The 26316-nt window shown below is 38.4% G+C and overlaps 1 protein-coding gene across 2 annotated transcripts in view; it reads right to left on the bottom strand.

Annotated features, from left to right (window-relative positions):
• The window catches only part of KIAA1033 (KIAA1033 ortholog), a 59678-nt gene extending 47534 nt beyond the window's left edge, over positions 1-12144 (bottom strand). The window contains exons 1-8 of one of the 2 annotated variants that reach the window (XM_018048203.1): positions 11997-12144; positions 8910-9049; positions 7965-8018; positions 7806-7871; positions 6967-7012; positions 6436-6503; positions 1966-2048; positions 428-470 (exon numbers count right to left, since the gene is read on the bottom strand). In XM_018048203.1, coding sequence (XP_017903692.1) covers positions 428-470; positions 1966-2048; positions 6436-6503; positions 6967-7012; positions 7806-7871; positions 7965-8018; positions 8910-9049; positions 11997-12057 — 561 coding nt within the window. In that variant the 5' untranslated portion in view covers positions 12058-12144. Of the gene's footprint in view, positions 1-427; positions 471-1965; positions 2049-6435; positions 6504-6966; positions 7013-7805; positions 7872-7964; positions 8019-8909; positions 9050-11996 lie in introns of those variants that run through there. The other variant, XM_018048204.1, reaches the window with a different exon arrangement.

Genomic DNA, 26316 nt, shown 5'->3' with positions numbered 1-26316 from the left:
CCTCTCAGACCACTTACAGCAGGGGTCCCCAACCTTCAGGATCTAATGCCTGATGATCGGAGACAGAGCCGAAGTAATAATAATAAAGTGCACAGCAAATGTAATGTGCTTGGATCATCCCCAAACCATCCATTCACCCCCTTTTCCCCCACCCCTGTGGTCTGTGGAAAACTGTCTTCCAAAAAAGTGGTCCTTAGTGCCAAAAAGGCTGAGGACCACTGATTTCGAGAGTCTGTATTGGGCCAATACTAGGAAGAGTTACACTCACGCTGGGTCAATAACGCCTCATCGAGTTCACAAATGAGAGAAGAAATGCAAGAAAGAAATCCTTTAATAGCTTTGCAGTAAGTATAGTACTCCCCAGTCATATAAATGTCAAAGTAAAATACACTAAAAATTATTATTTTACAAGTTAAATTACTTTTACCTGAAAATGAACTCCAGTTGTTTCTATAATTTTGGGTGCAATCCTGTAATAAAATAACATCCAAGTTTAAAAGAAAACCTCATTTTTTGGTCACAGTTCATGTTTATTTTAAGGAAAAAGCCTCTTGGAATTTAAAAATGTATTTACTTTTATTTAGGCTTTAGTCACTAAAATTTACACAACACAAGTTTACTATCATAGTCCACACCCAAAAAGAGAACTAACGTACTCTGCTTGCCTATACCCAACTCAGTGGGCAGGCATATGTCAATACATGGCCCATCTAGCTTGGGATGAAGCAGAGAAATAACAAAACTGATTCTCATTTATTGCTAAACTATTAGAATTTTTCCATTTTCAACTAGAATCTTTGCTATCCTACCCAAACTGGCATTTGGAAAGTAGTCCTCTCTCCAGTTGGGTTTATTTCTAGAGTTTTCATTCCTACTGAGAAAACAATGCATACAGATGGGATTACACCAAAATCAAAGCTCCAGGATAATTCAATTTTACCTCCCAGAAAGTCAACCTACTCAACAGTAAATAAATTAATACTTATACATTAAAGCACATATAAATATTCCGCAAGACAGAATACTTTAAAAATTAAACACAAAATTCAAATAAATTTCATCTTTCTAGGATGGGGGTGTGGTAGAGAGGGGTCTCTCTGAATCACACACCAGGTTCTACGGGGGGCTGGGGTAGCTATGCTCTCATTCCCTTCTGCCGTGAGGAGAACTTTAGTGAAAACACAGAACATAAAATAAATATCTGACAGAGTAGAAACACATGAGAATGAGAAACACACTCTTCCACTTTATAAAGAGAGTTAAGACGCAGCATGGAATAGGAAGAACAATGAATGGACCGGTGACCAAAAGAATCAGACTGAAACTGCTATGGAATTTTCGCAAATCTTTGGGCCTCAGTTATCTCTCTTCTCACAACTGACAACTCCTAATCATATACCTAAACAAAGGTATTTTAAGATTGTAAGTGAGCGGGGAAAAATTAAGTATAAAGTTTTAATCAAATGCAAGATATTACTCTGTGGTGGTTAGGAATACTAACTATGACAATTTGATCATTTTTCTTGATTTAGGGCAATGATATCCAAACTTGGAAGATCATTAGAATTATAGATTATCTAGTCCCCTCTCCCTAAGATTCAATAGTTTAAGTGTCACATGATTCTAATGAGCCAAGAATACTTCAATGTAAAGGAAAGCAATAAGTAAAGGGAACTCAGCACATTCTATATTAGCCCTTTTCTCTACAATTAAAGATTGTTTTGTCAACATTCTCATTCACAGATAATGGGTTCCTGCACCACGGTATAAACTGTCTTACTAACCTCTGCATTATACACATCAAGGAGTGTTTAAAACATCATGTGTGTTCAAAGAAAGCTGAATAAGTGACTGAAGGAATGAGTGAGTAAACACACAAAAAACTTTTAGATATTTAGCTAGTTTAAGAAAAAACATTCCTCACATCTCTATTAAAAATGCAAAATGACTTTTAAAATCCATTACTTGTTACTGATATAGAGGGCCGCCAGCTGATGGACCACATTCATCACCACTTCATAGCACCTCGTAACAAAACAAGACAGTTCCTGAAATGACAAGTTGAGTATATGTTACAAGTTGAGTAAACGTCATCATTTCTGACTGAGTTTTATGTTAACAATGCTAAACATAAACAAAACTGTTTTCCAGTAAAAATCCCCAGTTAACCTGCAATAAGATAACTTCAAGCATCCTTCAAGGAATCAGTTCTTCACTCACCTCCCACGGTCATTTCTACCTCTTTGCCTCCATAGCATTTCATTCATCCTTGTATTTAAGTCTTGCTTTCACTGCTCATATAATTCCTAAGTGACAGAGGCTGTCTTACTCCCTCTTTAAATAGCCACTGTCCAGTATGGTGGTTAATCTTCAACTGCTTCTCAATTTCTGCCTATTACATGAACATCTGAATGAATGAAGCTCAAAAGCTGCCAGTTTAGAAAGTGTGATAAGGAAGGGAAAGGGTCTTCAGAAATCACTCTGAAATAACTTCAAATGTTTATAACCTTTAACCCTACCTATTAACAGGCTTGGCACATATTAAGTGAAATATAGGTTTTCCCAGGAATGTGTGTGTCATTCTTAAAGAGATGGGAATACCAGACCACCTGACCTGCCTCCCGAGAAATCTGTTTCCAGGTCAGGAAGCAACAGTTAATACTGGACATAGAACAGATTGGTTCCAAATAGGAAAAGGAGTACGTCAAGGCTGTATATTGTCACCCTGCTTATTTAACTTATATGCAGAGTACAGCATGAGAAATGCTGGGCACAAGCTGGAATCAAGATTGCCAGGAGAAATATCAATAACCTCAGATATGCAGATGACACCACCCTTATGGCAGAAAGTGAAGAAGAACTAAAGAGACTCTTGATGAAGGTCAAAGAAGAGAGTGAAAAAGTTGGCTTAAAGCTCATCATTCAGAAAACAAAGATCATGGCATACAGTCTCATCACTTCCTGGCAAATAGATGGGGAAACAGTGGCTGACTTTATTTTTGTGGGCTCCAAAACCACTGCAGATGGTGATTGCAGCCAGGAAATCAAAAGACGCTTACTCCTTGGAAAGAAAGTTATGTCCAACCTAGACAGCATATTAAAAAGCAGAGACATTACTTTGTCAACAAAGGTCTGTCTAGTCAAGGCTATGGTTTTTCCAGTGGTCATGTATGGATGTGAGAGTTGGACTATAAAGAAAGCTGAGCGCCAAGAATTGATGCTTTTGGACTGTGGTGTTGGAGAAGACTCTTGGGAGTCCCTTGGACTGCAAGGAGATTCAACCAGTCCATTCTAAGGGAGATCAGTCCTGGGTGTTCACTGGAAGGTCTGATGTTGAAGCTGAAACTCCAATACTTTGGCCACCTGATGTGAAGAGCTGACACTGGAAAAGACCCTGATTGAGGGCAGGAGAAGAAGGGGACAACAGAGGATGAGATGGTTGCATGGCATCACTGACTCCATGGACATGGGTTTGGGTAGACTCAGGAAGTTAGTGATGGACAGAGAGGCCTGGCGTACTGTGGTTCATGGGGTCGCAAAGAGTCGGACATGACTGAGTGATTGAACTGAACTCACAATTATCTTATTTAGAATCTAATTAAATTTACGGCTGTTCTAAACAATAACCTCTCTGTGGGCAGAAATTTGTTGGTTTTGTGCACTGCTGTATCCCAAGCACCAATAACAGTTTCTAACATATGCTAGGCTCCCAAAACATTTGTTGAATGTTTAAAACGAAATTATATGCAGCTGTGAGATCCACAATTTAAATGTTTTAAAAGTGAAAATAATGCATTTCAATTTTACTTAAACAGCTCCAGTTATCTCTTAGTAAACTTCTATAAATCTAATAAAAGCAAAGCAAAGACTAGAAAATGCAAGACAAATAGAAAGCACAAAGCAAAAGGCAGAAACGAGTCCTGATACGTAATAGACTATAAAATTTAGTAAAAGAACCAATTAAAACACAGAAATTTTCAGATTATATAAAAAAGCAAAATCTAAATACACCCAGTTTTAGAGAAACACAACTGAAACATGATACTGAAAGGCTGAAAGAATAAAAAAGAATTTAAAAAAAAGAAAATGCTAACTAAAGTAACTAATTAGTTACTAATTAGTTACTAAAGTAACTAATATCAAATAGATTTTATTAGCATTAGTATAGCTAATACATATGTAATTATATATCATATACATAATTATCACAGTTTAAGAAGGTCATCACACAATAAACAATTAGATTTACTGGGAATTATTAACAATTCTAAACTCATAAGCACCAAATGAAACATCCTCAAAATAAGAAATGCAAAATTTGACAAAACCAGAAGGAGAAACTGACACCTTCACTTCAACCTTGCAAATCAACATTTCTCAGACCCCAGCTCAGCAGGCTTCCTGTTAGGCTTTGTCAACAGGTGGCACTAAAAGGAAACCTAAAGGCAGGAAAAGGACATCCTTTCTATTTCTTGCTGTTTTTATCAACATAATCCAGGCAGGAGCAGTTCAACCCAGCAATTACAGCTTGCCCCAGGCTCCAGCTTCTTTCAGCACTGCTGCTGCTGCTGCACTGCTGCTGCTGCTGCTAAGTCACTGCAGTCGTGTCCGACTCTGTGTGACCCCATAGACAGCAGCCCACCAGGCTCCCCCATCCCTGGGATTCTCCAGGCAAGAACACTGGAGTGGGTTGCCATTTCCTTCTCCAAGGCATGAAAGTGAAAAGTGAAAGTGAAGTCGCTCAGTCTGTCCGATTCTTAGCGACCCCAGAAGCAATATTCAATTTTAAACTCTACCAGCAGCAGCCAGGCAGCACTGATTCCTCAGAGCTATGATATTAACACTAATTCCCTGGGGCTCCTCCTCCTAGCTCTCAGATTCTAATAACCTGAACCTTTTTCCTTTTTTACCCTAGATGTAGAGGTGATACTTGCGTCCTCTGGCTTACCTCATTGTTTTTCCTTTCAGCCCTCCAATTCTTATGTAACCAATTCTCTAGATTTAATATATATTCTTTTTTCCTTTAATTGAAGTACAGTTGATTTACAATATTTTATTAGTTTCAGGGGTACAGCAAAGTGATTCAACAATATATTTTTTTCCGGTTCGTTTCCATTATAGGTTAATTAAAAAAACTGAGTACAGTTCCCTGTGCTATGCAGTAAATCACTGCTATTTACCTATTTTGCGTATAGTAGTGTGTACCTGTTAATCCCATACTTCTAATTTATCTTTCTTCCCACCTTTCCCCTATGGTGACCGTAAGCTTGTTATCTATGTCTGTGAGTCTGTTTCAGTTTTGTAAACAAGTTATTTGTATTATTTTTTAGATCCCACACGTAAGCGATATATTTGTCCTTCTCTACCTTCACTTATAGTATGATAACCTCTGGGTCCAGCCATGTTGCTACAAATGACATGACTTTATTCTTTTCTGTGGCTGAGTAATATTCCATTGTGTATGTATATACCACATCTTCTTTATCCATTCATCTGTTGACAGGCACTGAGGTTGCTTCCATGTCTCGGCTACTGTAAACAGTGTTGCATTACTGGGGTGCACGTTAACTTTTCAAATTAGGAGTTTTCAGCTTTTCGGAATATATACCCAAGAATGGTATTGCTGGACCAAATGGTTGCTCTTTTAAATCTCCGCTTTTGAAATATTCTGTGTGATACTTGCTTTTGGACTGAACCCTAACTGACATGTACCATCACAGAGGACAACTGCAACAAAATGCTCTCAATTAGGTGAGAAGACCAAAACAAAGTGGTAAACATATAAAAGATTTGAACATATTAGCATGCCTGATTCAATGAAATATATCAAATCCTATATCCAACAGTCAGAAGGTAAGTGGGATTATGGCTATTGTTTCCTGATTTATAGTTTTTGCTTTCGTCATATAAGCACTGCTTTTACAACAGGGAGGGGAGAAACAACTTATTTCATTCTTTTGATAAATCAAGAGACCTAGAATAACTTGACACTGTAAAATAAAACTTTACAGTAATGAAAAGTATATCTAAATTGAAACATCTGGTTAAAAGCAGCATACGCTGCTGCCTTTAAAACTTCATCCTTGTCCATATAACAGCTTAATGATCTCCATTCGCCACTTTTTCTAACATAAATTATCTTTTCCTACTAGGTACAAACTTTAAATTGTTTTAAGAGGCATGGTGATAAACTGTCCATAAATTAAATTATACAAAGAAACTTATTTTGATAGCTTATGTCACTAAAAATGCTATGAAAATCTTTCAGGAATTACAATCTCTTTAAATATAATCCAATAGCAACAAAGTGCCTTAACCTCAGAGTACAATTTCTTAGCATCTGACATTTCAGAACTCTTTTCTGATTACGTGATTTACTCAAACTTTTTTTGGGGAAAAAAAAAAAAAACTCAATAAAAAGTAAAAACCACTTACCTGTAAGAATGAAATAAATCTCCCCATTTGAATTTGACAATCACCTTCCACCATGCTGGAATCTGTAGCTTTAAAAGGCAACATGAAGAATATTTCAAGTTTTTATCTTAAAGTGAATCAATATCAAAAAAGGAAAATGATTTTTATTCATTAGGACATCTTCCTATCTGGCTAGTATGAAAAATAGAATTTTACACTAAAGGGAAAAATGAAACAATCATTAATCACACAATTAAAAGCAACCATCTGTCCCACTATTTAACGAATTCAAGGAAAATCCTCATCTAGCTATTGTGCTTTGTAATTTATAAAAATATTCACAAATCAGTTTTACACAGAATTTGCTGCCGCTTGTTTACTGAGGTTTTCACCTATTTTCTAAACAAAAACACAAACCAACAAAAAAATGTGACTGTTCACTGCTCAAACTAACACTTCACATGATCATAAAAGTCCTAGAATTATCAGTTAATTTTATTTCAATCTCAAAAAAGGCACTACAACATTACAATGTGAAATTTTAAAACTTACCTCCTTCTCCATAAAACAAGAGACCATTATAAAATTTAGTTTCAGCCTGTTTAAAAAAATTAAAATAATTTTAAAGGTTGCTATTTTGTTTTTAAATTCCTAGGCTGTCTTCATTATCCTTATTTAATAATACACAGATGACTACATCATACACACAAATTTACTTAACATCAAAAACTGCTTATAATATAGGTAAATTCAATCTATCTTTAGAATACCAAAGACACTACTGATACTCAAAGTTACTTCTTGATTTCTTTAGCCTTTACTTTGTTTTATCTGACCACTCTAATTGTCCAACGTCCTCTCACAAGTTCATGAAAGAAAGCAACCATGTAGTACCAAAAACGTAAAAAAGAAAAATAAACTTTTTTAAAAATCTAAAGAAGAAAAGATGAAATTTACCATCTACCAGTTTCAACGGCTCATGGGTGAGGAAACGCAAAACATTAAAAATTCGAACCTTTTTTAAAAAAAATCAGGTATATCCAGAAGATCTGGTATATATGACAAGTAATACAGAAGGAATGCAGGCCCAGACTCAAACCATTACTACCAACAAAACGTTAGATGAGTGACACCCTTTTTAAGCTTCAATGTTCTCATCTATTCCTCACGTACCTCCCGGAGTGGTTATTACTGTTAATAGGGTTAGCATGGTGTTTGGTAAATAGTACTTAGTGAATGGTCTCATTTATTATTGTTAAAATAAATACATAGCTCACCCAATCTTCATGAAATATTTGTGCACACTTACACATATAAGCACATATTTGCTTTCTTTTTCATATTTGCTTGTAAATCATGTTTTTAATGTCTTAAAGAGTACAAATAATTACCTCATATTTTAATTTCTTGATTTCACAACAAAGCGCAGCATAAACAGTGATGACTTTGTTTAGGACCTAGTTTCACGGAGAAAAATACAAAAGGAAAGAAGTAAATTACAGAAGACAAAGCATTTTAAAAAATAGATTTTTAGGTTTAGGAATCTGTACCTTGTTTTCGGTCTTGATGAGTTCCAAAAGGGAAGACTGTTCATAAGGCAAAAGCTATAGAAACAAAGGAAAATAAATTCCTTTTTAATTTGAAAAAAATTATTAGAATTCTCAATACACAAATTGAGACTAGCTCTATTTTACTGAAAGTTGTGTTAGACCCTGTACTCAGCACCCGTCCCACAGCTGATAGGGACTGCTACCAGTTAGAGGATTTCTTTCTGGAGTGGTGAAAATGTTCTACAATTGACTGTGGCACAAGTCTATGGATACACTATAAACCTAAGAAATTGTATGATACACGAATTACATCTCAGGAAAGTTGCTATTAAAAAAAGTCAACATTGCTGCCTTAGGACAGCTGTCTAGCACACAATAAATGCTCAAAAAATGTTATTATTTTAGTAAGAGGCTATAGTTCCAAAGATGAAACAAAACAGAACCACCTCAAAATGGAACAGAGCAGCTTATTTTATATATATATTTAAAAAAAACCTCCCATATTAAGAGCCCCTAAATAGCATAAAGGAGCTTTTGAAAAATCATGGAAATATTCTTTATCTTGACTGGGATATGAGTTACAAGGGGATAGATGTTTGGTAAAATTCACTATACAATATATTTTAAATCTACACACTTTTCTGTATGTAAAATAGTCTTAATAAGAAAACAAAGCCCGAATATGCTATTCCAACCCTCTTCATTTTCTTGATAATGAAAAACAAAAGTCAGCTCAAAGACTGGAGTTTGCATCATTCTTTAAAAAAAAAAAAAAAAAAAAACACATGCATGGCTCAGAGTAAAGGAAATTAACCATGTTTCTCCAAGTTTCTTTTAGCTCTCTAGATGCCAAATAAAAATATATATCCCATTTTTGAACACTGTTTTCAAGGCATATATGTTCTGAAAATGTATACATAAATTAAAAATAAAACAAATTCCAACCTTTAATGCTATAGGATCAAGATTAAAATCCCAAACATCTCCAATTGAGTCATCCAGTGCATCCTCAATTCTTCTCAATTGAGAGGTATACTCCTCAAGAAATTTCCCATAATTCTTAAGCTGGACTTCAGCATGAATTTCTAAATATAAATTTGAAAAGTTTGTGAAAAGTAATGAATTACAAGACATTTACTTCGAATAATCTCAAAAGTCACAGAAAAGTAGATACTAAGCATTGTTAATGTATCACCCTAGAATGTCTGGACTTCTTGAAAATAAAGTTCTAAAGTTAAACAGTAATTGAATTTTCTGTCTTTTCCAAGTACAATAATGGTACATACAGTAGATGGTACTTTAAGAAATCATCTTAAAACTATAAAGTACTATGAAAAAGTCACTATACCATTTACCACATAATCTAAACAATCTGAAAATGCCTTAGACAACTCAGTGTCCTAATTCTCTATTTTAATCATAAATAACTACTTTGTGCAAAAAACCTGATTTAGGTGCAAAAATCTGAGCTGTCATAGAAGCAAAATTTTTAACTGTAATGCTCACAGTTAAAAGTAAACTAAGTAAACACAGTAAACTAAGCCTAAAAATACACCTAAATATTGTTTTTGAAATGATTTTAGATCTGCTTCATCATAATATTATTTCTGTAATGCCCCAAATTTATATTGCTAATTTTATATTTTATAATGTCCCAAGATATATTGTTTTAATTATCATAATAGAATCAGAAAAGCCAGTAAAGGACACAGAGTACAGAATATTGTATTGATATTTACAGATTTTACACAATAGAGGACTTCAGAAGTCATTGGAATAAACTAGACAAAAAAGTTTCCCTACTCATCAAAATTAGTGATAAAGAACCTGCTTGTCAATGCAGGAGATGAAAGAGATGTTGGGTTCAAAAAATCCCCTGGAGGAGGGCATGGCAAATCACTCCAGTATTCTTGCCTGGAGAATCCCAAGGACAGAGGAGCCTGGTGGGCTACAGGTCATTGAGTCGCAAAGAGTGGGACAGGACTGAACTGACTCAGCACCATACAATATATCATTACTTATTCCAAAGGGAGCGAATTCAACTCCAACTCAGATTCTCTTACTGATGTGAATTACTTTATTCAATTGCTGACTTCTTAAAAAAGTAAAACTTTTCTCTCCTCAAATTAGCAATGCAAAGCAACTGTAAGTATGTTTCAACTCAGTGAAGACCTAGCTTCACATTCTCCCCTACTTTGCAACTAATGCTCAGAATCAGGTGGATTCATTTAGTTAATACCTGGAATCAGGTGGATCCATTTAATTAAGGTTCCTGCTTTATTACAGCGTTAATCTAGGCAATTCCGGAAAACAATGAGTCATATTCCAAAAATTAATGAAAACCAGGCCCAGAGAAGAGAGCTCTTCCCTCTCTTATAGCTTAAATTTTAAAAACTGTGTAAGATTCTCAAAATCCCCAGTACCTGTCTAATTTTCAGTTACAAGGGAAATGACCAAAGCTGCATTTAACCAGCAAATGACTTCCTAATGACAACGCTAGAAAAACATGCCAATGAATTATTCATTTAGTCTGTTTGGAAATTAAAGTAGCAGGCAAGAGAAAACCTGTAATAACATTTAAAGTTCCTTGCCAGTAAGTTTTTAAGCTGGTAAAAGTTAAAATAAGATCTGAAATAAGAACTCTATAGTGATTCTTCAAGAGCTAAATTCCAAAAACCTATTAACATGCTTATCACTTCCAAGAGACTGAATTCCTTTTTTTATCTTTGTGTGGAAAATATCTTTGAGTGAATCAGATTGAATTGATTCAATCTACCTGAACCATTTTCAAACCCAAACATATCTTCAATCCAATATTTCACAGATACAGAATAAGGAACCGCTATCCATAAAACTTCATACATGACAAGGTGCAGTTCACTTTAACAAAGACAGAATCCTCTCCACAAACAAGTTGAAAGATCCTGTCACTACCACCAGGATTGTTTTTTCATGCTGTGTAACAGCTAGTAACTCATGGAAAGTTTTGTGAGAAACTGCTAACCATTCTGAATTAAACTCACCCTTTTGACAGGCTAATAAAACCTAGACACATCTAATGTGTCTGTCTTTGTAAAAATTAAGCAAAATTTACATGTAATTTTTAAAAACTACACCTTTTGAGAAAACTACATAAAAAATCAAATTCACAAAGCAGTTAAGGCCTATTATCTCTTATTTATCACCTATACAGATTCATATTACCAAAGATAAGAAACAGACTGCCAATTTGTATTCATCTTAAGTAGCTTCAATGAAACAGCTTGACCTCTATCTAAATTTTGCTACGTGGAACTGAATTTGTTAGGTTTTGGGGGGGTTAGACTTCTAAACTAAAATGAGACAATCCAATTTTATGAAGTAAAATCTGCAGGAAGATATGCTGTTAATTTCCGAAACCTGTCTAGGTGCGCTGGAAACCACGGGGCGTCACTTTTCGAAAAATACCACTAAACCTAAATAAAAGACATGGAAGGTAATACACTGACGTTCACATGTTTGTTTTTCACGCCTGTGTTCTTTTTCGCTACCTTCTACAGTTCTAAGAATATGAAGGCAAAAGCACTCAAAACTTCCCAAAGTTGGTTTGGAAGGAAAACGAAGAAAAACAGGAAACCGAAACAGGAACCTGGACCTCAACCTCACCTAAAACTGCACGCTCGGAGGCTCTGGCGAGAGTCCCAGGAGACCGAGGACAAGGCCGCCTCCGCTCCCCAGGATGCGGACCTCCCCGGGGGTGCCCCGCCCGGGGCCCCGGCTGCAGCAAGTGGACACGCCGCGCCCCCCGGGCCACGGCGCGCTCCGCAGGACAGTCACAGCCCCATACGCCAAGCTCTGGCCGGGCGTGCCTGACACACCATCACTGGGGCTCCCGACCCCGAAAGTTAGGTTCGCGAACGCGTCCCTCTCACACCCCAAGGCGCAGAAAGCTGCGCGCCCACCGCAACGCAAAGCCCTCCCGCAGGAGCGCTGCCCGGACGTCGGCGGGCCGATGAGCGTCCACCCGCAGCCCTCGCCCTGCCGCTCCCTTACTCTGTGAGCCGTCGTCTACGCGGTCGAACTCCCAGTCCGGGGACAGAGTCTCCACCGCCATCACCCCGGCGCCTACCACAGTCACAGCCCAAACCAGCCTTCGCTAAGACCGCGGCCTCACCCCGGCGGCTGTAGCAGCACGTGACTTCCGGCTTCGGCCCCGCCCCCGCTCGCGAGGGCCAGCGGGGCTAGACGCCCCTGCGGGCCGCGGGGGCCGCTGGGAAACCGAGTCCTCCGCGGGGGCCGGTGAGGCAGCCACAGCCGCGGCGGTGGCCCTTTAGGTGTCCCCTGGTTCCTCCTTGGGCGTCGCAACCATCCAGTTCATTTCTCACGCCACATCGCTATACCCTCAATTTAGCCCTGCAGTCTCCAGGAACTTTTTAATATTAGAAGAACTGCTCCCTCATTCTAACCTAAAGAGGGCAAAATTGATGGGGTGAGGGCTTAATAGGAAGGCGTGGTCCACTAGGACATGGCTGTCCAGGCACTTCTTACCAGAAGCTCGTTTAGCCAACGACTTCCCGGTCGCCAATGTCCGAGCTCTTGCCGCTCTTGTCCTGCACTCCCAATGCGGGTTGCTCTTGAGGGGGGGCGGGGGGAAACAATGTGCAAGAGGAGTTACTTTATGAACACATTTAGAAGAGGAATTTTACTACTCGGTTTATCTTGTAATCAACAGTTCTCATCTTCCGTGCCTCGTGCTCAGTCATGTCCGACTCTCTTCGACCCTATGGACCATAGCCCACCAGGTGATCTTCCTGACCCAGGGACTGAACTGGCATCTCCTGCATTGGCAGGTGGTTTTAGAAAAGGCAGAGGAACCAGAGATCAAATTGCCAACATCCACTGGATCATGGAAAAAGCAAGAGAGTTCCAGAAAAACATCTATTTCTGCTTTATTGACTATGCCAAAGTCTTTGACTGTGTGGATCACAGTAAACTGTGGAAAATTCTGAGAGAGATGGGAATACCAGACCACCTAACCTGCCTCTTGAGAAATCTGTATGCAGGTCAGGAAGCAACAGTTAGAACTGGACATGGAACAACAGACTGGTTCCAAATAGGAAAAGGAGTACGTCAAGACTGTATATTGTCACCCTGCTTATTTAACTTGTATGCAGAATGCATCATGAGAAACGCTGGACTGGAAGAAACACAAGCTGGAATCAAGATTGCCGGGAGAAATATCAATAACCTCAGATATGCAGGTGACACCACCCTTATGGCAGAAAGTGAAGAGGAACTAAAGAGCCTCTTGATGAAAGTTAAAGAGGAGAGTGAAAAAGTTGGCTTAAAGCTCAACATTCAGAAAACGAAGATCATGGCATCTGGTCCCATCACTTCATGGGAAATAGATGGGGAAACAGTGGAAACAGTGTCAGACTTTATTTTTGGGGGCTCCAAAATCACTGCAGATGGTGACTGCAGCCATGAAATTAAAAGGCGCTTACACCTTGGAAGAAAAGTTATGACCAACCTAGATAGCATATTCAAAAGCAGAGACATTACTTTGCCAACAAAGGTCCGCCTAGTCAAGGCTATGGTTTTTCCAGCGGTCATGTATGGATGTGAGAGTTGGACTGTGAAGAAGGCTGAGCGCCGAAGAATTGATGCGTTTGAACTGTGGTGTTGGAGAAGACTCCTGAAGGTCCCTTGGAGTGCAAGGAGATCCAACCAGTCCATTCTGAAGGAGCTCAACCCTGGGATTTCTTTGGAAGGAATGATGCTAAAGCTGAAGCTCCAGTACTTTGGCCACCTCATGCGAAGAGTTGACTCATTGGAAAAGACCCTGATGCTGGGAGAGATTGGGGGCAGGAAGAGAAGGGGACGACCGAGGATGAGATGGCTGGATGGCATCACTGACTTGATGGACGTGAGTCTGAGTGAACTCCGGGAGATGGTGATGGACAGGGAGGCCTGGCGTGCTGCGATTCATGGGGTTGCAAAGAGTCAGACACGACTGAGCCACTGAACTGAACTGAACTGAAGCCGCCTGGGAAGCCCTGGCTCTATTCATACCTCTTCTTAAAAAGCCAGAGGGAAGAAGCGCAGTTGAAGTGGCTACTTGTTGTTGTTGTTGTTGTTGTTGTTGTTGTTCAGATGTGCGGTCATGTCCAACTCTTTGAGACCCCATGGACTACAGCCCGCCAGGCCTCTCTGGCCCTCACCATCTGCTGAAGTTTGCCCATGTTCATGTCCATTGCATCAGTGAGGCCATCCAGCCATCTCATTCTCTGGGCCCTCTTTTTCTGCCCTCGGTCCTTCCCTGCTTCAGGGACTTATCCAATGAGTCAGCTGTTGGCATCAGATGGCCAAAATACTAGAGTCTCAGCTTCAGCATCAGTCCTTCCAGCCAGTATTCAGGGTTGATTTCCCTTAAGATTGACTGGTTTGACCTCCTTGCTGTCCAAGGAGCTACCTGTGCCTACCTGTTAACAGGCTTTTCAGTGAACAGGGATCCGTGTTACTCAGTAATGCTACATGTCTACATGTATTTGCACAGCAGTGTTCATTGCTGCATGGTTTTCAGTAGATACTGGCAAGAAACCCTGTGCATGTCCATCCATGGGGAGTAATTACATAAAGTTTAATATGTCTGTACTGTGAAATACTGGATAACTGTTCAAAGAAATGTGGTAGATTTATAGAGACATGAGAAACTTACAGGAGGTAGTTGCAGGAAAATGTGTATTTGTGGTTACCTTTGTGTTTTCATATAAACCTGTACTGGCATATGTGCATGTAAGTAAAAGAAAGAGAAATCACTAAACAGGACAGTGGTCAACTGGGAAAGAGTATGTATTGGTGCTTAGAAAGTGAATTTTCAAGTTTTATTGTGTCTACTTACATGTTTTTTAATCTTTAGCAATGAGAATTTGTGAAGGTCTTCTGTAGTCTTAAATAGGACCAAAAATAACAAAGCAAGTAAACAGCCTCTTGAGGAACATTCCTTGAGGCCCCTGAATCTGCAGTTGGTCAAATATTTGAGGACCCACTAGGTACCAGGCATCATGCTGGATGTAGAGATTGTTATGGAAAAAAACAGACAAGAAAGGTGGATCCCACCCCTGTGGTACTTGCAGTCTTAGTGGGCATTTTAGAAAGGAAAAAAAGAAAAATTTTGAAAATAACAGGAAACATCAGTGCTGAATGGTTAGCAAACTTTTTCCTTTTACTTCTGTGTGATCATGAATTTGACTGTGCTATATTCTTCATGTTTGTGCTAATCACTATAATTAATCACCTAGTAACTCATTATGATACATTGAAATTAAAGGTCAGAGCAATTTGAATCTGCATATTCACTAATCTATTAAATCAGTGTGAGAGGCAGTTTCATTTAATAACAAAAAACACAGTTTCTACAGTCAAACTGTGTAGGTCTGAATCATAGCTCTGCCACCTACTAGCCATGGGGTTTGGGGCCAAGTAATTTAACCTCTGCCTCTATTTCCTCATTTGTAAAGTGGGACAAATAATAGGAAAATCCTCATAGGATTGTTATGAGGACTAATTTAGTTCATACATGTAAGTATAGAGCAATGACAACTACATGCTATAAAAATGCTTGCTGTTTTGAATCATTATAATCTAATTTTAAAAGAAATCACAGGGATTGCCTGTCTTGAGCTTGCATATCTTTAAATCAAGTTCCATATCTAGAATTTCAAATTTTACTAGAGAACTACAAGTCAGAGGCTAAATCTAAAGCACATTATTAACTGAAATGTGCTCTCTGAAAGTTATTTATTACAACAGATTTTCTGTATTTCTTAGGCATAGGCTATCGAAGGCAAATAATCATTTTGAAAATTAAATACCCTTCTTTCTACTTTCATCACTCTTAACAGTACTTTCTGAAAGATAAGCTTGGAACTAGAAGGGGAAATATTTTATATGGACACTATCATGCTATTTTGACAGCTTCGAAGAACTTTAAAACAATTGCCCTTAGAATGTGCCTGCCCACAGGCACCTAGCAATCCTTTCACTTAACTATTCTACCCACAACTTAAACTTAACTACAAGTTTATTTCATACCGAAACATAGTATAGATAGATAGTAGTGCTAAGGTCTTGATGAACTAGTTTCTTAATATATGTTTAAAATATGTTTCTTACAATAGAAAATCTATGGTAATAACTCACTAAAGACATTTCTGTTAGTAATTTGTCAGAGTCCTATGTGTATCTGTCAAAAAGATTCCTAATATGTTACTACTCTTGCTTCTTGCAAGGGAAGCTATGACAAACCCAGAAAGTGTATTAAAAAGCAGAGACGTCATTTTGCCAACAAAGGTCCACATAGTAAAAGCTGTGATTTTTCCACTAGTCATGTATGGATGTGAGAATTGGACCATAAAAAAGGCTGAGTGCTGAAGAATTGATGCCTTCAAATTGTGGAGCTGGAGAAGATTCTTGAGAATCGCTTGGATTGCAAGGAAATCGAACCAGTCAATTCTAAAGAAAATCAATCAGGAATATTAATTAGAAGAACTGATGCCGAAGCTGAAGCTCCAATACTTTGGCCACCTGATTGGAAAAGCCAACTCACTGGAAAAGACCCTGATGCTGGGAAAGATTGAAGGTATAAGGTGAAGAGGGTGGCAGAGGACAAGATGGTTGGTGGCATCATCGACTCAATGAACATGAGTTTGAGCAAACTCCGGGAGACAGTGGAGGACTGGGAAGCCTGGAGTGCTGCAGTCCATTGGGTAGTAAAGAGCTGGACATGACTCAGTGACTGAACAACAATGTTAATTCATATATTTCCCTCATGGCTCAGATGGTAAAGAATCTGCCTGCAATGCAAGAGACCCAGGTTCCATCCCTGGGTTGGAATAGGATGATCCCCCTGCAGAAGGAAATGGCACCCCACTCCAGTATTCTTGCCTGGAGAATTCCATGGACAGAGAAGCCTGAAGGGCTATGGTCCATGGGGTCACAAAGAGTCAGACATGCATCCCAACGCCAAAAACTCCAGTCTTAATGACAATAAATTTTTAAGTATTGCTGTCTAGTTAGACAAGCCCCCTACCTGTTTTCTCCTCAGGGGTATTTTTATTTTTGACCCTTTGATTTTCCAGATACTTTTTATTCAGTTTATGGAGTTCCATGGGAAACCTTGTTGGAATCCTAATTGAGATGGCACTAAATCAGTTTGGTGGGAATAGATCTCTCTTCTATTGGTATTGAATCTTCCTAACACTGTCGTTTATTTGGGTTTTCCTTAAAGTCTTTCAGCAAGTGTATAATTTTCTTTTCTTTCTGAACTTCAGAGGTTTCTTTTCATAAACTTCTTGCATATCTTTTGTCAGACTTATTCTTTTTTTAAAATATTTTTATTTATTTGGCTGTTCCGGGTCTTAGTTGAGGCACACAGACTTATTCTTTTATTAATGAATTTATTTTTGGCTGTGCTGTGTCTTTGTTGCAGCACACAGGCTTTCTCTAGTTGCAGTGAATGGGGGCTACTCTTCATCAGTATGCTCGGGCCTCTCATTGCCTTGGCTTCTCTTGTTAACAAACACAGGCTCCAGGGCCTGAGGACTTCAGTAGTTGCAGCACATGGTCTCAGCAGTTGTGGCACACAGGCTGAGTTTCTCTGCAGTGTGTGGAATCTTCCCAGGCCAGGTATCAACCCCATGGCCCCTCTGTTGGCAGGCGGACTCTTATCCACTGAACCAGAGAAGTCCATGTCACATAGACTTATTCTTAAAGGAAATTTGCTTTCAGTGGTTGTGATTATAAACTGTATTATTTTTAATGTTTTCTAACAGTTTCTTGTGGGTGTATCAAAGTAATAGATTTTTATTTATGGAACTTGTATTCAGTCAAATTCTCCATTTAACTGTAACAAATTGCAGATTCTTTTGCATCTTTCCTAAACAGTTATTTTGTCTGTGCATAAGGATATTTTTGGTTTTCCTTTTTAATCCTTATATTTTTTTCTCATTGTCTTACTGCATTCTCTAGAGCCTTGTATACTGCTGAATAGAAGTGGTGATAACAGACATCTCTGTCTTGCTCCCACTATGAAAAGAAAGCTGTTTGCTATAGTGTTTTAAAATGTACACTTCATCAAGATAAAAATAAAGTCTCCTGCTAGTCTTAGCTTTCTTTGCAAGAGGTGTGTTGAGTTTTATTTGTTTGTTTTAATAGTTATATAAAGACATATCATTTAGAGCAATTATCAGCAAACAATAGCTCAGTCCAAATCCAGTCTATTTTTATACAGCTCCAAAACTACGATTTTTAAATGGTTGAAAAACTCAAAAGAAAAAATATTTTATGACACCTGAAATGACATGAAATTCAAATTTCTGTGTCTATAATGAAGCTTTATTGGAATACAGCTATATCCATTTGTTTAGGAATGTCTCTAGCTGCTTTTGTTAAGCCATAGTTAAGTAGTTGCAACAAGTCTACCATATGGCCTGCAAAGCTTAGAATGTTTACTGACTAACCCTTTACAGAGATTTGCCAACTCCTAGTCTAGCACAATGCAGTTATACAAAGTTTGTTGTGAAAAATAGCAAAGTTTCACTGACTGCTCTCCCATTTTCCTCTCCCCAAAAGCAATCATTTGATCTTTTTAGCTGATTATTTTAGTATTTACTTCCATTTCTCTAAATATCATAATTGCAGTATTATTTCTTTAATTTTTGACTTTGGGAATTATATATTGTCTTCCCTCGCTATGGGAGATGAGGATGTAACTACCTTGTGGTTTTTTTTTTTTTTTTTTTTGTACTGCTTGACAAGTGGGATCTTATATCTTAGTTCCCAGAGCAGGGATCAAACTCAATCCCGCTGCATTGGAAGCATGAAGTTTTAACCACTGGACCACCAGGGAATTCCCTTGAATGTGTTTTTAAGTTTCCAAGTGCAGGGGGATTTTTTGACTTATCATTCAAAATTGAAATCTAATTCAACTGCATGTGGTCAGAGATGATGATCTGCAGAATATAAATTCTTTCAAATATTCTGAGACTTCATTTGTATCCTAATTTGTAGCCTAATAAGTGATGAAATGAGAAAATGCATATGAGCCTGGGGAAAAAAAAGTGAAGTACTGAATGCAAAGTACTAGGTTCATTAAATCCAACTTGTTAATTAGAGATAAATTGAAGTTTTTGTTTCAGCCTCCTAGTTATTCAAAAAATCTGCCATTCAGCATCATTGTATTCCTGTACTCACGGGTGACCAATGATTATGGGATCGTGTGGGTTATTATCATATGTGTGAGTATTCCTCATTCTGTGAATCCCATATTGGACTGAGCAGCCCTGTGCTTCCATAGTATTTACTTCTTGTAAATTGTATGTTGACATAATTGTGTCCCCTATTAGCTATCTGTTGGTTTCCTATTGCTATGATAAATTGCCACAAACTCATTGGCTTAGAACAGAACAGATTATTATCTTACAGTTAGGGAGATCAGAAGTCCAAGACGAACCTCACTGGGCTAAAATCAAGATTTTGGCAGGGCTGAGTCCTCCTAGAAACACTGAGGGAGAATCCACTTTCCTGCCTTTTTTGGCTTCCATGCATTATGCCAATCTCTAGCTTCTGCCATCACATCGGCCACAGACATCGATTCTCCTGACTTCTCCTTCTAAGTGAAGCTGCTCAGTCATGCCTGACTCTTTGTGACCCCATGGACTGTAGCCTACTCGGCTCCTCCATCAATGGGATTTTCCAGGCAAGAGTACTGGAGTGGGTTGCCATTTCCTTCTCCAGGGGATCCTTCCAGCCCATGGATTGAACCCGGGTCTACCTGCATTATAGGCAGACACTTTACCATCTGAGCCACCAAGGAAGAGGTCTTCCACCAGGGACGAAGGTCCTCTTCTAAGGACTTTATAATTACACCAGGCCCATGCAGATAAGGGCTTCCCTGGTGGCTCAGAGGTTAAAGTGTCTGCCTGCAATGCGGGAGGCCTGAGTTCGATCTCTGGGTTGGAAGGATCCCCTGGAGAAGGAAATGGCAACCCACTCCAGTGTTCTTGTCTGGAAAATCCCATGGACAGAGGACCCTGGTGGGCTACAGTCCATGGGGTAGCAAAGAGTCAGAAACGACTGAGCGACTTCACTTTCAGGCAGATAATCCTGGTTAATCTCCCTTTCTCAAGAGCCTTAACTTAATCACATCCACAGAATCCCTTGAAACAGATAAGACAGAATAATCGAAGGTTTGGGGATTAAGACATAGACGTATTTGGGCATCTATTCTTCAGCTCAGTATATATAGGACATCTTTTCTGATAATTCCAATATTTGGATTTATCTATATGTCTCTATTCTGTTGTTTGGTGTGTGGGTGGTTTCTTTTCCCTCTTGGTTTTCTACCATTGGTCTTATTTCCTAATAAGCCTGATCATTTTTTAGTGCTTCCTGGTCTTTAAGTGTGAAAAATTATAGAGATAAGTTGAGGGCCTGAATGATGTTATCTTCCTCCAGAGAGGATTACTATTAATACCTCTTCTGGGAGGTTATGAGAGTAGGGGCAGATTACTTTAACTCCGTCTAGGACTAGTGCAATTCCAAGATGGGTTTCTGTCTTTGTGAGGCTGGTCTATTTCTGCATCATCTTAATCCTCAGATACAGCTCTGCAGGTGTACTTGACAAGTCCTGTCAAACCTCTGCTCAGCTTTTCAACCTCAGAGCTTCTGCTTTCTGCCTCTCAGCCTCTTAGAACCTCAGCTACCACGTACAAATCAGTAAATGCTTTGAGGTTCACCTCTCTGGAACTTCTCTGATGAATCTTGTTTCCTCGGATCCTTACTGTCTTAGGACACCAATGCCTTCAGAAAGATTTTTAGCAACAAAAGCAAAAATGGATAAATGAGACTATACCAAACTTCAAAACCTCTGCACATTAAAGGAAACAATCAAGAGTGAAAACTCAACCTATGGGATGAAAGAAAATGCAAATCATGTATCTGATAAGGGGTGAATATCCAGTATATTCAAAGAGCTGCTACAATTCAAGCATTAAAAAAGTAACCCAATTAAAAATGAGCAAAAAACCTGCATAGACATTTCACCAAAAGATATACAAATGATCAACAAGCATTTGAAAATATGCTAAACATCACTAATCAATGAGTCTGTCTGTGAAATTCGCTCAGTTGTGTCCGATTCTTTGAGACCCCATGGTCTATTCAGTCCATGGAATTCTCTAGGCCACAAAACTGAATTGGGTAGCCATTCCCTTCTCCAGGGGATCTTCCAAACTCAAGGATCTAGCCCCGGTCTCCTGCATTGTAGGTGGATTCTTTACTGTATGAGCCACCACGGAAGCCTAATCAATGGACAGTGTAAATCAAAACCACAATTAGATATCACCTCACACTAATTAGGATGGCAACTATTAAAAAATGTAAATAAACACACAAAAAATAACAAGTGTTGATGAGACAGTGGAGAAATTGGAAACCTTGTGCACAGCTGGAGAGATGATTCAGCCTCTATGGAAAACACTATGGAGGTTCCTTAAAAAACTAAAAGTAGAATATAATCCATTTCTGGGTATATATCAAAATGTTTTTTTAGTTGGAGGATGATTGCTTTATAATATTGTGTTAGTTTCTGCCATACATCCACAGGAATCAACCATAGGTACATATATATACGCCCCCTCCCTCGGGAGCCTCCCTCCCACTTCCCACCCCATCCCACCCATCTAGGTTGACACAGAGTATGGGGTTTGAGCTCCCTGTCATACAGCATATTCCCACTATCTATTTTACATAAGGTAATGCATATGTTTCAATGTTACTCTTTTAGTTTGTCCCTCCCTCTCTTTCCCCCACTGTGGTCACAAGTCTGTTCTCTATGTCTGCATCTCCATTGCTGCTTTGCAAATAGGTTCACTGGTGCCATCTTTCTAGATTCCATATATGTGCATTAACATATGATATTTATTTTTGTCTTCCTGACTTACTTCACTCTGTATAATAGACTCGAGTTTCATCCACCTAATTAGAACTGACTCAAACATGTTCCTTTTCATGGTTGAGTGATATTCCATTGTGTATCTATACCACAACTTCTTTCTTTTGTTGTTGTTGTTGTTCACTCACTCAGTCATAGCCGACTCTTTGCAACCCCATGACTGAAGCACGCCAGGCTTCCCTGTCCTTCACCATCTCCCAGAGTCTGCTCAAACTCATGTCCATTGAGTCGGTGATGCCATCCAACCCTCTCTTTCTGATCTCAATCTTTCCCAGCATCAGGGTCTTTTCCAATGAGTCAGCTCTTCGAATCAGGTGGCCAGTGTATTGGAGCTTCAGCTTCAGCAACAGTCCTCCCAGTAAATATCCAGGGTTGATTTCCTTCAGGATTGACTGGTAATGTAATTATATTACATTGCTAAATTACATTTAGTCATGTCTAAATTACACAACTGCTAAAATGTACGTATAAGAAGTTAAACTTCATATTATGTGTTTTTTTACTACAATGAAACATTCTCCTCCCAAAAAGATCTTAAAGTGTATTTTACCAGCTCTTCTAGTTGTTGTCAGCAGGAGAGTTGTTCTGACAGAAGCTAGGCAGTCATAGCCAGAAGCCCTGAAGGTGTTTCTATTTTTGTTTTTAATAATACAATTGCTTACTTCCCTGTTTCCATTCTTTCCCCCACTCTAATTCTTGACTTAGTAGTCAGAGTTTGATTTTTTTAATATAATCAGTATTCTATTCCTTTGTTAAAAAAAAAACAAAACTGTCAGTGGCTTCCAGTTGTGCTTACAATAAAACACAGCATCTATAGCAAAATCCTGTCTGCCTCACTAGCATCATCTTCAGCCTCTTTTCCTTCCACTCCTTACGATCCAGCCGCATTTGTGGTTCAGTTCCTCAAAAAAACCAAGCTCTTTTTCCACATGAAGGCTTGCACACGTACTGTGTCCTCTTTTTGCCTGGAAAGTTCTACTCCTCCATCAACTGGCTCTGTTCCAGTTATCTTTCACATCTCTGATTAAATATCTCTTTCTTAGTGAGGACATCCTTGATGACACAAGCCCAGATATGTACTCCTATTGTATGAAATTCACTATGTTTCTTTCCTTTGTAACTCTTACAAAAATTTTTAATCATATATCTGGAGGGTTACTTACTTAATCTCTATCCCTCCCACTAGATTCTAAACATCCATGCCATGTATCTTTGATACAGTTTAATGCCAAGTACAGTGCTTGGTACACAGATTTTATATATATATATACATACATACATACATACATATATTTGTTGAAAGAATAAATAATATATATATATTTCAATTTCTCTATAATATTCATTTTTGAGGACTTCCCTGGTGTCTCAGTGATAAAGAACCTACCTGCTAATGATGCAAGAGACACCGGTTCGGTCCCTGGGTTGGGAAGTTCCCCTGAAGAAGGAAATGGCAAACCACTCCAGTATTCTTACCTGAGAAATCCCAAGGACAAAGGAGCCTGGCAGGCTACAGCCCATGGGTTGCAAATAATTGGACTTGATTTACCAACTGAGCACACACCCATAATATTTATTTTACAAGAAAATTATTTACTCTTAGTTTGTCAGTAGGTGGCACTGTTGGTTAAAGAATTTGTAAGTATCAAAAATAATAAAGTGTCTTATTTTTGCTGTTTTTGTACTTTTTACTTTTTTATATAAATTTATTTATTTTAATTGGAGGCTACTTAATTTACAATATTGTATTGGTTTTGCCATATATCAACATGAATCGGCCACAGGTATACACATGTTCCACATCCTGAATCCCCTTCCAAACTCCCTCCCCGTACCATCCCTCTGGGTCATCCCAGTGCACCAGCCCAAAGCATCCTGTATCATGCATCGAATCTGGACTGGTGATTCGTTTCATATATGATATATATTTCAATGCCATTCTCCCAAATAATCCCACCCTCTCCCTCTCCGACAGAGTCCAAAAAACTGTTCTATACATCTCTGTCTCTTTTGCTGTCTCGTATACAGGGTTATCGTTACCATCTTTCTAAATTCCATATATATACGTTAGTATACTGTATTGGTGTTTTTCTTTCTGGCTTACTTCACTCTGTATAATTAGCTCCAGTTTCATCCACCTGATTAGAACTGATTCAAATGTATTCTTTTTAATGGCTGAGTAATACTCCACTGTGTATATGTACCACTGCTTTCTTATCCATTCATCTGCTGATGGACATCTAGGTTGCTTCCATGTCCTGGCTATTATAAACAGTGCTGCAATGAACATTGGGGTACACGTGTCTCTTTCAATTCTGGTTTCCTCGGTGTGTAAGCCCAGTAGTGGGATTGCTGAGTCATAAGGCAGTTCTATTTCCAGTTTTTTAAGGAATCTCCACACTGTTCTCCATAGTGGCTGTAGTAGTTTGCATTCCCACCAACAGTGTAAGAGGGTTCCCTTTTCTCCACACCCTCTGCAGCAATTTATTGCTTGTAGACTTTTGGATCGCAGCCATTCTGACTGGTGTGAAGTGGTACCTCATTGTGGTTTTGATTTGCATTTCTCTGATAATGAGTGATGTTGAGCATCTTTTCATGTGTTTGTTAGCCATCTGTATGTCTTCTGTGGAGAAATGTCTGTTTGGTTCTTTGGCCCATTTTTTGATTGGGTCGTTTATTTTTCTGGAATTGAGCTGCAGGAGTTTCTTGCATATTTTTGAGATTAGTTCTTTGTCAGTTGCTTCATTTGCTATTATTTTCTCCCATTCAGAAGGCTGTCTTTTCACCTTGCTTATAGTTTCCTTTGTTGTGCAGAAGCTTTTAATTGTAATGAGGTCCATTTGTTTATTTTTGCTTTTATTTCCATTGCTCCGGGAGATGGGTCATAGAAGATCCTGCTGTGATTTATGTCGGAGAGTGTTTTCCCCATGTTCTCCTCTAGGAGTTTTATAGTTTCTGGTCTTACTTTTAGATCTTTAATCCATTTTTAGTTTATTTTTGTGTATGGTGTTAGAACGTGTCCTAGTTTCATTCTTTTACAAGTGGTTGACCAGTTTTCGCGGTACCACTTGTTAAAGAGATTGTCTTTCCTCCATTGTATGTTCTTGCCTCCTTTGTTGAAGATAAGGCGTTCATACATGTGTGGATTTATCTCTGGGCTTTCTATTTTGTTCCACTGATCTATATTTCTGTCTTTGTGCCAGTACCATACTGTCTTGATGACTGTGGCTTTGTAGTAGAGCCTGAAGTCAGGCAGGTTGATTCCTCCAGTTCCATTCTTCTTTCTCAATTTTGCTTTGGCTATTCGAGTTTTTTTGTATTTCCGTACAAATTGTGAAATTATTTGTTCTAGCTCTGTGAAAAATACCATTGGTAGCTTGATAGGGATTGCATTGAATCTATAGATTGCTTTGGGTAGTATACTCATTTTCACTATATTGATTCTTCCAATCTATGAAAATGGTATATTTCTCCATCTATTAGTGTCCTCTTTGATTTCTTTCACCAGTGTTTTATAGTTTTCTATATATAGATCTTTAGTTTCTTTAGGTAGATATATTCCTAAGTATTTTATTCTTTTCATTGCAATGGTGAATGGAATTGTTTCCTTAATTTCTCTTTCTATTTTCTCATTATTAGTGTATAGGAATGCAAGGGATTTCTGTGTGTTGATTTTATATCCTGCAACTTTACTGTATTCATTGATTAGTAATTTTCTGGTGGAGTCTTGAGGGTTTTCTATGTAGAGGATCATGTCATCTGCAAGCAGTGAGAGTTTTACTTCTTCTTTTCCAATTTGGATTCCTTTTATTTCTTTTTCTGCTCTGACTGCTGTGGCCAAAACTTCCAAAACTATGTTGAACAGTAGTGGTGAAAGTGGGCACCCTTGTCTTATTCCTGACTTAAGGGGAAATGCTTTCAATTTTTCACCGTTGAGGATAATGTTTGCTGTGGGTTTGTCATATAAAGCTTTTATTATGTTCAGGTATGTTCCTTCTATTCCTGCTTTCTGGAGAGTTTTTATCATAAATGGATGTTGAATTTTGTCAAAGGCTTTCTCTGCATCTATTGAGATAATCATATGGCTTTTATTTTTCAATTTGTTAATGCGGTGAATTACATTGATTGATTTGCAGATACTGAAGAATCCTTGCATCCCTGAGATAAAGCCCACTTGGTCATGGTGTATGATATTTTTAATGTGTTGTTGGACTCTGTTTGCTCGAATTTTGTTAAGGAATTTTGCATCTATGTTCATCAGTGATATTGGTCCGTAGTTTTCTTTTTTTGTGGCATCTTTGTCAGGTTTTGGTATTAGGGTGATGGTGGCCTCATAGAATGAGTTTGGAAGTTTACCTT

Source organism: Capra hircus, chromosome 5 (assembly GCF_001704415.2).
Source record: "Capra hircus breed San Clemente chromosome 5, ASM170441v1, whole genome shotgun sequence".
Lineage (NCBI taxonomy): Eukaryota > Metazoa > Chordata > Mammalia > Artiodactyla > Bovidae > Capra > Capra hircus.
Note: the sequence above shows the minus strand (reverse complement) of the source record. Positions and strands in the feature narration are given on the sequence as shown.